Source organism: Bubalus kerabau, chromosome X, assembly GCF_029407905.1.
Source record: "Bubalus kerabau isolate K-KA32 ecotype Philippines breed swamp buffalo chromosome X, PCC_UOA_SB_1v2, whole genome shotgun sequence".
Taxonomy (NCBI): domain Eukaryota; kingdom Metazoa; phylum Chordata; class Mammalia; order Artiodactyla; family Bovidae; genus Bubalus; species Bubalus kerabau.
The window spans coordinates 138,984,042-138,994,806 of record NC_073647.1 but is presented as its reverse complement, the minus strand read 5'-3'; the positions used below and the strand labels follow the sequence as shown (position 1 = coordinate 138,994,806).

General features: G+C 37.2%; 1 protein-coding gene across 1 annotated transcript in view; it reads right to left on the bottom strand.

Annotated features, from left to right (window-relative positions):
• Positions 1-8,228: 8,228 nt before the first annotated feature.
• Positions 8,229-10,765, bottom strand: part of KLHL15 (kelch like family member 15) — a 30,041-nt gene continuing 27,504 nt past the window's right edge. The window contains exon 3 of the mRNA XM_055565637.1: positions 8,229-10,390. Within this exon, the coding sequence (XP_055421612.1) occupies positions 9,281-10,390 (1,110 nt within the window). The 3' untranslated portion in view covers positions 8,229-9,280. The remainder of the gene's footprint in view (positions 10,391-10,765) is intronic.

Genomic DNA, 10,765 nt, shown 5'->3' with positions numbered 1-10,765 from the left:
CAATCAAAAGCATGGAATATATCAAATGAAAGAAATTTTTTAAATGTAGTATAGTGTCACAATAGGGGCATAGTTAGATAAATTATGTATAGCCATATTACGGAACACTAAGCAATTGCTACAAATATTTTCAAAGAAATTTTAATGACTTGTGCAATTGTTTTCAATAAAATTTTATGTGGAATACAGGATATAAAACTAATCTCACTCATCTCCATAATACTCTGATCCCTGAGACAGCTTTCTAATGACTCCTTATTTTCCTGGGTATGGTCACTTTGCTGTTTCTTTGCATGTCTCGTAATTTTTCATTAGAAACATTATAGATAATATATTTTAGCAACCCTGGATTCTGTGTGGTTGTTTTACTTATTTAAAAAAAATTTTTTGTGTGTGGTTTTTTTGGTTTGTTGTGTTTAGCGACTCACCAGGAGGAATTCTATGGAAGCCATTCCCCACTCGCCTCCCTCACCCATGTACAGCCGCTGATGGCTCAGCTCATTTTCTCCCTTTTTAATTCATTTTTATTTTTAAGCTTGGATTCCCAGGGATCACCCGAGTCGACACAGCTTTGTGGTCAACCAATGACTGCTCAGAAGTTACACTTAAACACCTTAAGCCAGTAAGGCTTCTGCTCTTTGCTGAGCAATCTGTGTGTGGCCTGGGGAATGCATTCAAAGTTCGAGCAGTTTCCAAGTCTGCTGCAGTTTTTATTTTCTGCGTTTACAAGACCTCACATCCAGCCAGGGACAAGTAGCTTCATAGGGCCTTCTTAGGACTCCCCTTAGATACACATGGCCCTGTCCATGAGCACAGCTTCCTGGAGCACCAGGAGCTATCTAATTCCCAAGATCTCCTGGCCTGTCCACTGTCTATTGCTAAACCCGATCACTACTGAGACCTCAGGCGAGCTGCAGTGTTAGCCACAATGACACGTGGGATTCTCCATGCTCCATTCCAAAGGAAGGCAGGGCCCCTCTGATGACCCTGGTAGAATTTCCATGCCACCGAGTTCCAGGACAGGGAGATGGAATGGAAACAGCCTCAGGCTAAAACATCAGATTCCCATCGTTCTTACTCAAGTTCAGTACATTTTCTCAAATAAATACTTCTCAAGTTGTTGTATGCCTTTGGTCAGTTTCCAGAGTCTTTACATTTTTTTTTTTGGACAAGTTTGTTCGCTTTTTTAAAATTTATTCATTTATTTATTTAGGCCACCCCACATGGCTTGAGGGATCTTAATTCCCCAACCAGGGATAGAACCCATGCCTCTGCATTGGAAGTGCAGAGTCCTAACCACTGGACCTTCATGGAAGTCTCAAGTTTGTTCACTTTTATCATTGCTTTTTAGGGAGAGGATTTGCTGAGCTCCTTACTTGGCCATTCTGGAAGTCCTGCTCCTTAAATCATACAAGTTGTACAAATTAATTATACAAACTTATCTTACTACTGGGGGGAGAAGGTGGGACCTTCCTTGGGATGTGAAATCTCCAGGGTAACGTCATCTTGGCAAGATGTTGACTTCAAGCCTGGAATCTAACTGGAGCTGCAGGAGTAAGTCCTACTTTGTAGATCAGAGTGCCTGAATCAGTGGTCCTTTTTGTTTTCTTTCAGTTACTCATTAGCCAGGCTTTTGCAAGAGCAATCATGGATCATATATATTCCATGAAAAAAAAGAGCTCAGTGGTCAAATGTTTGATTTACACCTAGCTAAACCAAATAAAAATGAATTAACATCAGGACTTCTCAGAGGAGATGTTTATATTTGCTGTTTGAGATTCTCAAGAGATGAAATGTAGAATGAAATAAGATTATTGTGACCACTGAACACTTGCCCCATCCTCCACCCAGAGCATTTCAGGAGATTAATGATCTACAAAACACTCCTTGGTCTTGTTTTATTTAAAGTTTTCAACCTGGGTCAGAAATATTGGATATTAAGGGAAGAACTATCTGTTAACAACTGTATAGCAGTATGCATCAACCTTTTAGACATAGGAGCAGTGGTAGTGGAAACTGAATGGAGTGAAATTCCTCAGGGAGGTCAGTTTTGGCAGACAATCAAGCTCTCTAATAAAACTGCCCCTCCTCACCAGGAGTATTTCAGTGGTGACCTTCCAAGTTTCTGGGTTCTATTTTTATTAAGGAAGACTTACCCTGTCCCAGACATTATCAGATTCTTGGAAAATAAAAAGACAGAATCTTTCCTCAATGCGTACAGTTAAAGAAGACAGTCATAATCAAGTGTCAGAAGAGGTGATCTAGGTATCCATAGGGGACAGTTCAAAAAGATAGAAAAAGTCCATGATGCTCGGGCTAGTTCTTGAAGGTCAAGAAAGGGTTAGCCAGGAAAGGAAGATGGAAAGAGCATGTGTGAAGGAAGACTGGAGAAAACATGACATATTCAGGGAACTCCCAGCATCGTGCATAGCTGGAGAACTGGGCACAAGAGACTGAACAGGTCCAACGGGCATGCTAAGGAGTCTGGATCTTATTCTCATCGTGAAGGGGGATTATTAAATGCTGCTGAATCTCAGGACCAGATTAACCTTTTAAAAGCTCCCTCTGGCAGCAGAGTAAAAAATGGATTGTGGAGGTAGAAGATCGGAGAGAAAGCTCCAAGACTGGGGAGAAGTGGGAGAGGCAAGGGTAGACAATTCCAGGTTTCTGACTTGTAACGATCTCAGGCAGTGATAGAGCCACATAATAACAACAGGGAATACAGGACAAGGGGCAAGTTTGGGGGGGAAGATAATGCATTCAAGTTTGTACTTGTTCAGTTTGAGATTCCTATAAAACATGTAAGACATGTTCATGAGATAGTTGGAGATATTTCTCGGTTGAGAAATACAGATTTACAAGATATTAGAATAAAAGTGGTAGGTGAAGCCAGAGCTGTGGGTGAAACTGGACAGGCAGTAGACTTGAGAAAAAAGCAGAGACAAAAACCTTGGGGAACTATATTATCTCCCTCTTCTGAATGTCTACAACATCTTTCTATAGTTCAGGTAGAATTAGTCACATGCTGTGATAAACATTTAGCTCAGTGCCTATTAAGTACAAAAAGTATCACGCTAGGTATGAGGGTACAAAAAGGAATAAAAGAAGGTCCCTTCATCCAAGGAGATTATGATCTAATTGTGGAAGGAATTATACCCAACTAGTATGCAAAATGAAATAAGAGCTATAAATGTGTTGAGTACAGAAGAGGCAATTAATTCAATGGAAGTAACACAGGTTTCAGGAGGAGAGAAGAGTATTTGAGTTGGGCTTTGCAAAATAAATGGATTTTGCAAGCAGGGAAGGGGAAAGAAGGCAAGTGATTTGAAGCTGGAAATTAACATACAAAGATCACAACAGAAAGGAGTGCAGGAAGTGATAACAAAAGAGGCTAGAAAGGTGGCTTGAGGCCAAGATCCATGGAGGCACACACGTGCCTAAAAATACCCAAGTGCTTGTGTTGTAGCAGATTCATTTCTGCTGGGTTCCCTAATTTCAGAAATGCCTTAAGAACAATGAGGCAAAAATGCTAAAGAAAATAAAAAATCACCGAACTAAAGCTTGAGGGCTTATAAATGCTATTTATTAGTTCTGTATTTCCATTCTGCAAAACTCTGCTAGTGGAACTTTAATTACTTGGCCTCATTATGAAATTTCCATTGCATGTAAATGTAAATAATTTCACTCAAATGCTCTCATTTCAATCTGTGGCTGAAAGCATCAGTAGAAATTACATTTTTGTGGCACTTCCTTGGCAGGTTGAAGGCATATAAAATGTATACTGTTAATCAAGTCATGAGTGACTTTGAAAGTGATAGATTATATCAAGATAGTAAATAATAAGAGATGGAAGTATATTTTAAAGATTGAAAATATTTTATTTAAACTTTTCTTCATAAACACTTTTAACATTTTTTTCAATTTAAAAACAGAATGGATAGCATAAACATGTTTTGAATAGATTATATTCACGGCATGGGAAAAATTACCTGACAGAAATGTAAAGGCTTTCAAAATAGGTATAAAAGGCAAACCTTAAATTAGTCTAAGATTTTTAAATCAGTCCTAGGATTACTTGACTACTGGCCCAAAAGGTACCTAAAGGTCAAAATATTTCTTCTATAGACAAAGTATGCCCAAGAGGTATAGGGCATAAACAAGTTAGATAGAAAATAACCTCTCTGATCACCTCACTGGAACATTCTTTCGGAAAGCAAACACCTAATCCTTACTGATATACTGATTAATAAGGTTCTTAATGTAGTTGTTCCCAAAGATGTGAAACGAAAATCCAATATTAAGGGGGAACAAAGCTAATGGCATTCTCTCAATGTTACTCATGTAATATTGAAGTTATACTGGTATACTGAAAGGATACGACTTTCATGAGTTTACCTATTCCAGTCTATGTCTATGGAATATTTGACTTTATAAACTCTTGATAAACTAATTTTTCAGGACTTTCATTTTTAAGATAAATCTCTTTTTAGAAGATACTTATTCCCAAACCAACTCTAATCTGATAGATGATCCCTAAAAATGTTCAGAGTACAAAAAAAATAAAATAAAAAATGTGTAATAGGCAAAGAGGAAAAATGGCACTAGCAGTTTTACTGCCATATAGCCCTCATTTATATCTAATTTTACTATTATCTATGTTGTGTTTTACTTCACTCTAAAACTTTAAATTATGTATTCTCAAAAGAGCTAGTCTTTTCTGAGAGATAGCTTATAAACTGAAATAACAATTTATATTATAAACTGAAATGTTATGACCTACAACCACATATACATATATAAAAATAGTCCCACTGAACGTTTGACATGTTTAGATTATGCAGCTCAAATAATTTGTTATAAAATATTTTAAAGCTTAGTTTCATGTAATTAAGACACAACTCTCCATTTTTTACCACTTCTCCCCACACAAATGTGTGTGTCCTTTACTCTAACTCGAGCAGGCTTCCCAGAATGAGGTGTCCAAAGGTGCTGCTTCAGAAAAGATAAGTGAAGGGCTCAGTCAATATTTCACAAATTATAGTAACACTCACACAGAGTAATGAGGACACAGAAAGCTGTCTCAAGAAATGCTAATAATTCTATTAATTAAGCCTTGCTTTTTAAAAACCAGTAGTATTTCTTCCAATACAAAACCTTCAATGTGAGAATCTTGAATTTTATGAAAAGGTTGTAGTGCAAGGATTTTCTTTAAGCAGACTAAAATAAAAACTTAGAAGGTCAAAGACATGGAAGAGAACAAACGTTTCTAATTAAGATGCAATTAATAAAGATCAGCTATTTTTGTAAAGTCTGGCATTTAAAATGTAAAGTGAAAATACACAAAGATCACAACGTGTTACACTGTAGTTTTAAATCTCTTACTGAATTAAAAAAAAAAAACTATTTTGAGCACATACAATGTATATAAACAAAAATGGTTCCAAATGAAGCACACAAAAAATAAACTTGAAAAAAATTCTATGAAAAAATTTTCCATAGTCTAGTATAACAAAAATAAATCTCTTTCAGCAATTAAACCATAATTTTAAAAGGGAATGTATGTTAATCATGGATTTAAAATAACCTAAGTCAGAACTACAAATAAACAGAAGAGTTTTCTCATACATTCAGAACCCAAGCAATAACAACTATTCTTAAAGCTCAAAACTGATTACAGCTAACATCAGGTCAGACATGACTCACGTGTGAAGCTGAACCCAGAATTAGTTCAAGTTAAGATTTCACAAATTTTCCAAAACATGAACTTTCATCTTGGCCTTGTGCTTTTACAATGAAGACCAAGAATATTCAATTGTTTGTTCCATCTTACTTTAACTAGGGCTGCTGCTGCTGCTAAGTCGCTTCAGTCGTGTCCGACTCTGTGCGACCCCATAGACGGCAGCCCGCCAGGCTCCCCCGTCCCTGGCATTTTCCAGGCAAGAACACTGGAGTGGGTTTTAACTAGGGCTACAAGTCATATCTAAGCAATTAAAGAGAACCACCACGGGAGTGTAAAAGCCTGATAGGGGTACCCTGTCTCAGTCTTTTTCAGCAAAAGACAACAATGAGGAAAATAAGACATTATTGTTATTTTCTTTAAATCAAGATAGCACACATATAAAACACTACACCAACTAATACATTAGAAAAAGAACCAAATGGCTCACCTAATTGCTAGTTTTCCATGATTAAAAATGATTTTTCAGATGTATAAAAAGACTTTTACCCAATAACCATGGGAAACAAGATATCAAATTTAATTTTTAGAAACTAAAATGACAGGTGAGGTGAAATTGCTTACTCGTGTCTGACTCTTTGCGACCCCATGGACTGTAGCCCACCAGGCTCCTCCATCCATGGAATTTTCCAGGCAAGAGTACTGGGGTGGGGTGCCATTGCCTTCTCTATGACAGGAGTCATATCTAAGCAATTAAAGAGAACCACCACAGAAGTGTAAAAGCCTGATAGGGGTACCCTGTCTCAGTCTTTTTCAGCAAAAGACAACAATGAGGAAAATAAGACATTATTGTTATTTTCTTTAAATCAAGATAGCACACACATAAAACACTACACCAACTAATACATTAGAAAAAGAACCAAATGGCTCACCTAATTGCTAGTTTTCCATGATTAAAAATGATTTTTCAGATGTATAAAAAAAGACTTTTACCCATATAACCATGGGAAACAAGATATCAAATTTAATTTTTAGAAACTAAAATGACAGGTGAGGTGAAATTGCTTACTCGTGTCTGACTCTTTGTGACCCTATGGACTGTAGCCCACCAGGCTCCTCCATCCATGGAATTTTCCAGGCAAGAGTACTGGGGTGGGGTGCCATTGCCTTCTCTATGACAGGAGTCATATCTAAGCAATTAAAGAGAACCACCACGGGAGTGTAAAAGCCTGATAGGGGTACCCTGTCTCAGTCTTTTTCAGCAAAAGACAACAATGAGGAAAATAAGACATTATTGTTATTTTCTTTAAATCAAGATAGCACACATATAAAACACTACACCAACTAATACATTAGAAAAAGAACCAAATGGCTCACCTAATTGCTAGTTTTCCATGATTAAAAATGATTTTTCAGATGTATAAAAAGACTTTTACCCATATAACCATGGGAAACAAGATATCAAATTTAATTTTTAGAAACTAAAATGACAGGTGAGGTGAAACTGCTTACTCGTGTCTGACTCTTTGCGACCCTATGGACTGTAGCCCACCAGGCTCCTCCATCCATGGAATTTTCCAGGCAAGAGTACTGGGGTGGGGTGCCATTGCCTTCTCTATGACAGGAGTCATATCTAAGCAATTAAAGAGAACCACCACGGGAGTGTAAAAGCCTGATAGGGGTACCCTGTCTCAGTCTTTTTCAGCAAAAGACAACAATGAGGACCACTTAATAAAAAATCTGTCTCATATATGAAGAATATTAACCTGATTTCTAAAACCAATCCCAATGTTTTGCTTTAAAAAAAACAAAACTACTTCTGTACCTGACTGTTTCTTAAACTCAAATGCCTCAAGCCGTGGAGTTTTAAAATCAGGTCTTTTTCAGTTGTCTATTTTAATCGCAAAAATGAAACAAGTCTTCACATTTCCATGATTTCGCGTTTCCTTTTTACCATGATTTCGCATTTCCATTTTATGTTCAGTGGTGGCAGCAGCAAAAAAAAAAAAAAAAAGAAAGAAAGAAAAAAAAAAAGTGAAACTCGAAACTTTTTACAACAGCCGTATAGAAGGCATTGCAATATTGCACCAACATCTAAAATCTGGCAAGTTTTGCCAGTGTAGATCTAGTATCAGATATAGACTCTACTCAGGATAAAATGGCATCAATTTGAATGATCCACTCCCTGGTTATTCTTGCTTAATTTTGACAACTATATGTTTTTCCTTTGAGTTGAAAGAGTTGAAAGGTGCGGCTAATCCTCAAACACTTAAGAATGATTTTGAACAGTTATTCTTGATCCACTCTGAACTTGGAGGTTACTATCCTTCATGCTAGTAGCTTTCAGTAAATAAAACAAAAGCTGAGGGCTTACATCCCCAGCGCCGCTAAATATTTTGTACTAAATAAACAAGAAGATATGACCAGTTAATATTATAATTCTATTCCTTACCTCGAAGTCAAAACTGAGCTCAAATTTTCCACAAGTTGCTACTTTCCATTCAATAACAGATGCAGCAGCCTTATTGAATGCAAAGAATGGGAGTTGCACTTACTTTGAAGGGGCCTTTATTTAGGAGTCTGGTATTACCTAAATTCTCTTTAAAAGTGCTTGCACGCTGCAGGGCGAGGCCTTGTCACATACCACTCCAATTTTCACTAAAAACAGGGTAACATTAAACAGACTGCAAAGAAAAACATTTTCAAAAAGAAGACATACATCGATAAGGAACACTAATGTTTACTTTTGAAAGTAAAACATAAAATGTTAGCTTTCATAAAACCATACGTTTCAGGAATATAAGGAGTTTGAATATTACTGAATCAGTATGGACTGAAGATAGGCTACTCTGATACGAAACGAGGACTCCAGTTATTATCTTTCTAAAAATGTTAATACATGAAAAGACGTTACATCTAAAATACAACACGTATGGCAAACTGTGTGTGCAAGTGCACTAGCTTAAAAATATAGAATCCTAACCACGCATAAAAGGGGATGTGCCTTATATATTCATAAGATGTAAGCAAGTATGGATATGCTTTCACTAACACAATGCAGATAAGAGAAGGCAGCTTAGAAATAGTGTTCTGAATATAAAAAAGTTAATCTTGTAGAAAATTTATACTTTTGCGTTTTCAGCAAAAAGCCATGCAAAAAGGTCAAGAGTTTTAAACTTAAATAATAAAATCAAAAAGTCTAACAGACTGAAATAAATGTTCAAAAAGATTTCAGCTAGAGATAGGAACTGAAATTACATCCAGTGACACTTATCAGGTCTTCTCTTAGAAGATGCATGACTCCTACACTGACATTTGAAAGAAATGTTTAAAGCATAACATCAACTTCCCAGATAAGTGAATTGTTCTATTAAACTGCTTCTGGAAGTAGTTTCAAGAGCTAGCGCTTACAACTGACTTATTGCATGAGTTTGAGGCCACTAAAAAGAAAAAAAAGGATGCTAGCACAGAATGAAAACATTTTTACGATATTAGACCAATGGCTTTGATAGTAAAACTGGTGAGGTTTTTCTTATGTTTTTTAATTAACTACTTTGTCACAAATGGATTTTGTTTGGCTTTTTTAAAGGGAGAAAGATGTCATCAGTTGCAACGTCTGACCTCATCCAGAATATATTCTGGAAAATGCAGGTTGCATACTTGTAAACCATCCAGCTTGCAGGGCATCCGTGGGTACTCATCTTCCTTCCACTTGTTTTCATCCGGATCAAAGGTGAGAATAGAATCGCTGTAATGACCATTGTAGCAAAGGCCTCCAAGAACCATTATTTGTCTGTCCAGCACAGTCACACCATGGCCACTTCTACCAATTGGCATGGATGCCAAGATGGTCCACTGATCAGTCTCTGGGTTGTACACTTCTGTGGAAGGGCATCCCTGAGACTCGAAAGAGGCTCTCAAGATCACACAGACACCACCAAAGACATAAAGCTTGCCATTGTATGAAATCATCTTGTGAAAGCATCTGGCATAATTCATTTTGCTCTTATTCTCCCAACAGTTGGTAACTACTTGTGTTCTCCTGGTCCGCTGTTCTATGGTCCCTTCTTTACTGGGGTCAAACACGCATACTTGCTTGGAAGTGGAAGATGAGGTGATTCCACCAGTGATAAACAACTTGTTATTGAGCACTGTCCCCTCATGTCCATATTTGTTAACTGGATAAGGATCCACAAATTCCCATTTATCATTGGTGATGTCGTATCTCTCAGTTGAATAGAAAGTCTCATCTCTGGTTCTGCCTGCTACAGCATAAATAAACTTCCCAATAACACCAACTGCGAATTCTGAACGTGGCACAGACATGTCTGCCATTCGGAGCCAAGAGTTTTGTCTTGGGTCATATCTAAACACTTTGGAAGAAGCATGGAATTCGCCATCTGGACCCAGCTCTTCCCCACCCAACAAGAACACGAAGTTATTGACGATAGCAAGGCAGTCTGGACGCAGAGGTACTTGTGGGCCCTCTAGTTCCCACCAGACTCTTGGTTTCTTTAAGAGAAGTATTTTACTGTTAACCATGCTATGTCCAATCATGCCTCGGAATACTGTAGTTTGGGGTTTGGCAGAGCGGATGCGGCTTGATTTCATATCCAACAGAGGCTGCTGGTGAATGTTCTGAAAGTAATTCAATGCTTGGTCAACTTCATAGCGCAGCTGTCGAGAGTATCTGTAAAATTCTGATGTCTTAACCTAAGAATACAAGTAAAAGAATTTAACAAAAAAAAAAAAGAAAAGAAAAAAGAACATCAATGGCAAAATATCAAAGCCCACTAAGAATAGCTTACCATTTTAAGCTACTTTCCTAAAACTGATTTCCTGTTAAGATCATATACTTTCTATTTTTAACAAATCTCTTGTATTTGTTTTTATAATTTGTATTTGTAGTAATTAATGCACATTCCCAATCTTTTTCAAGTAAACAAGTTATTCTCTAGGCACAAGCTAAATTCCTCTAACAAAATGTTATTAGTCACCTATGTCAGGCCCTGGGCTACAAGTGGTGGCTATAGAAGGACAAGCAGAGGTTTCACAGCAGAGGAAACCTTGGCCATGGTTTTGTTAACC